Source organism: Pleurotus ostreatus (assembly GCF_014466165.1).
Source record: "Pleurotus ostreatus strain PC9 chromosome Unknown scaffold_8, whole genome shotgun sequence".
NCBI classification, from domain to species: domain Eukaryota; kingdom Fungi; phylum Basidiomycota; class Agaricomycetes; order Agaricales; family Pleurotaceae; genus Pleurotus; species Pleurotus ostreatus.
Window position 1 is genome coordinate 2,540,532 of NW_023503163.1, and position 3,430 is coordinate 2,543,961.

The following is a 3,430-nucleotide window of genomic DNA, read 5'->3' on the forward strand; positions in this document are numbered from 1 at the left end:
TGATGTCACGCAACAAAGTCCGTCCTGACCACGTCCACATTCATGCAGAGGAACATAGAAGCAAGACATATGGGGGTAACACAACATGATAGTGGTAGAACGAAAAAAACAATGTCCGATTCATGTCCATGCAAGCGCGAGAAGATAACAACAACACAGGAGCATGACAAACACACATCCAGTGCGCGACTGGACAGGCCTTGGCACGTCGCGGAGGGGGTGGGGTGGAGGGGGTGGAGCCTGCAGCGTTCGTCCATCGATAGATCAGCAGGAACTTCTTGCAAAGTTCGACTGCGCGACGAGGCCTTGAACGGGAGCTTGATGGATCGACGCGACGCCAGATGCACCACCCTATTTACTATTTCAACGCGCAACAGAACGCGGCGAAGACGCACCTTGGAAGACTGCTGCTCGCACGCAATGCTGCCCCACCAACGGCGGCTACGGTTGGTGAGGCAGACATAACATGCGGGCGGCCGTTCACCACCCTCCTCTATCCTTCCCGCATTTCATCTAGCAACTCCATGGCGGCCTGGCCAAGCCGCCATGGATTCGCATCAAGGACTCAGATGCCACTTTCAATTACGCCAGGAAGCCCATCGTCGCCGGCCGAACGACGATGGGCTTCCTGGAGAACTGAGGCGCACGAGAGTCCAAGATAAAATGGGGGAAGGGGAGAAGAGGGAGGCACACGCGCAACGGCTCCCTCATCGCCACTCTGCCACCACTAAGTCGCGGGCATGGTTGGCTTGAGCTGCGCACGGGCAGCGTTGCACCGAAGTTCCATGCTGCTTGTGGCGCACCTCCTGGCGTTGAACGGCTGACGCGCCATCGACGAGCTTCTTGAAAGAGCGTTAGGGACGCGGAATGACAGAAAGCGAAGGAGAAGGTGAGGGCACCGGATGTCCCCGGCCCGAACCTCCCGGGTTGTCTTCCTCGTTAATCGTCCTGGCGTACGTGCTGTCGGCGTTTGACACTCCCAAGAACCTCCCGAATCTCCTTGCAATCCCTCTCGTGCGTCCTCATGCAATCCATAAGGAACTGGACCCATGGTGGCCACAGGTACATTCGTAACGGGTTTGCCTCCCTTGTATCCACCCACGGCTGCGATATCCGAGCTTCATGGGACAAGAGCCTTTAATCCCTTGATCCCATGTATGAAATAACGCCTGTATCTGGCAGCCTGCCATCATACTCAAAGCTACAGAAATGGGCCAAACCTCGATTTGACCTCGTTGCATACCTGGATATTTTCTTTGTAACGGGTTGGAATGAATCGGGGTACGAGCTGAATCGAATAATATCTACCAATTACTGAATCTCGTCAGGATTGACCGCCCTCTGGACCTACTCAGGTCTGTCGACGCCATCCGCGACTTGGTAAACGAGAGCATGGAGGTCCAGCTTGCTCCTTGCGGTCGGTAGTCAGTGCGAATCAGACGCTGCCAGACATGAGTAGAAGAGATCGCCTACGGAATACTACAATTGTCGGTGTATTCTAGAATCGCGCCAAGACGAGGTGAGTAGCTTCGTACTTTGCACTATGTAGAACTAACAGGCACTTTCTAGGCCCGCTGCGCATCGTCGTCGGCTCCCGCTACTCGCGCCACCACTTCAACTCGCTCGATAAACCTCCTTCCTTCAGTGATTCGTCTCCGTTTGCTCCGATATAGTCATACTTCCCCTCTCGCATTGATTGGTATTACGCTCTGGAGTCTCCCCTTTGTTGTCCCCGAACACCACCAATTGCACCTTCTTCCACGCCTACGTCGTCTTTTGTCTGCGCCCACATTCATACCAAATAACGATAAAGACTCACCGGCACCTTTCATTGTACACTTTCCATCTACTATCAGTGTGATACATCGTAAGGGTATGGGATGCTCAAGCAAGAGAGTGCGCATTCCGGCGAGCATTCCCAACCTCTCATCGTGACGGAGCGTAGACCTCGTGCTCGACCTTCGAACCTCCGAGCCGTCGGATCGACAGCGCGAGAGGATCTGCAGGGCCATGGGCGTATCGTAGCGCCTATCGATACCGTATCGATATCAATATATCATGCTTCTCCTCGCTCTACTCGCGCGACTGGTGTTGTTGAGACAGAGGGAAGGGCTGGGGGTCGCCGTCGCGAAGATGACTGGCTACGCGCTAGATGTGGCGAAAGGCGAGACCAGTGTCAAAAGAGCGTGAAGATCTGTAGTCCGCAAGAGAAATCGATTTTTGGCCGACGCACTGACGTTCTGGTATATTTGGAAATCAGTTCCCGCCGCCATACGGCCCTCCTGCTCACACCTCAGCTACTGGGGTACATATTACATGACTAAACTAACGGATGTGTTTCATCCTCTGTTATGCTCAACCTGGCTTGCAATCGCAAGAGCGCCCGAAGGCGATGAGCTTCCATCAATAGCTGGGTCTCACGTATGCCACGCAATGTACGCATGTCCATTCAAAAGAGACGCTTGCCTCGTTGTTCTCATCGGCTCGAAGGATGGCAACGACGCAGAGCGACACTGAGTTTCCTTACACTGCAATCACTTGTGAGTCCCTCTGTCTCGCCCACGACTACTGTTTATCATTTTCTTCAAGATATTGGATGCCGCGGTCTAATAGCCCTCTCAAAAACAACTTTCGGGGTGTTCAAGTCCCAATGCCCGGTGCGCGCCATTGTGTTCATCGAGGGTTTTGAAGATGCGGGATACCCAATCGATTCGTTGCATAAGGCAATTGCAAAGAGGGATACGGAGGCTACGCCAAGGCCATCTACGAATCGGTGAGATTCCGTACTCTGTCTATGCGTCTTCGCGAATCTTATCAGGAATGGATAGCTTTGCAAATCTCGTGAAGAAGAAGAAAGAAAAATCGATAGCAAACCCACCCATGATCTTGTAGGTTCTGCCGTTTTGGACGCTGTGGCTGTTCTGATATTGCGCAGCTTTTCTAAGCCTACGACGAATGTTGAAATCAGGCTCTATGTGACCGACAAGGATGAAGGGAAACTACTTGCCCAGACGAAGGTGCCATTGAGCTCCCTGGATGGTGATGGTTCGTACCTGACATATATTCCGGCTATATGTGCTGACCGTCTTGATAGTCAAAGTCTCCTGGACGTCTCCCAAGTTGTTGGGCTCCTTGAAAGAGGACCCCGTTATGACTTTCAAGCGTACCACTCACTCTGAGTTTGACTTCAAGTTCACGAGCATTGGCGATCTCCCTCCGATCAACTCTATCTTTCTCGCTACCTTCGCCAGTCTTAAGCGTTTCATCGGAGTTGGGAAAGCATTATCACAGGTAGCCCATTTCCATTTTTGCGCATTCGACTGATTTATCCATGAAACACAGCTTACGACCCCGGTTGGTAAAGCTATCGTAGGGTTAGTGGAAGCAATTGCCTTGGTAAGAATTCAATCATCTTTTTGCGCGAATCGAC

General features: G+C 52.4%; 1 protein-coding gene across 1 annotated transcript; it reads left to right on the forward strand.

The window, feature by feature from the left end:
• Positions 1-341: 341 nt before the first annotated feature.
• PC9H_011171 (uncharacterized protein) lies at positions 342-640 on the forward strand (the record flags this gene model as incomplete). Its single annotated transcript, XM_036780656.1, has 2 exons — positions 342-446; positions 518-640. The coding sequence occupies 2 exons, from the start codon at positions 342-344 to the stop codon at positions 638-640; spliced, it is 228 nt and encodes a 75-aa protein (XP_036628039.1).
• Between the last annotated feature and the right edge of the window lie 2,790 nt (positions 641-3,430).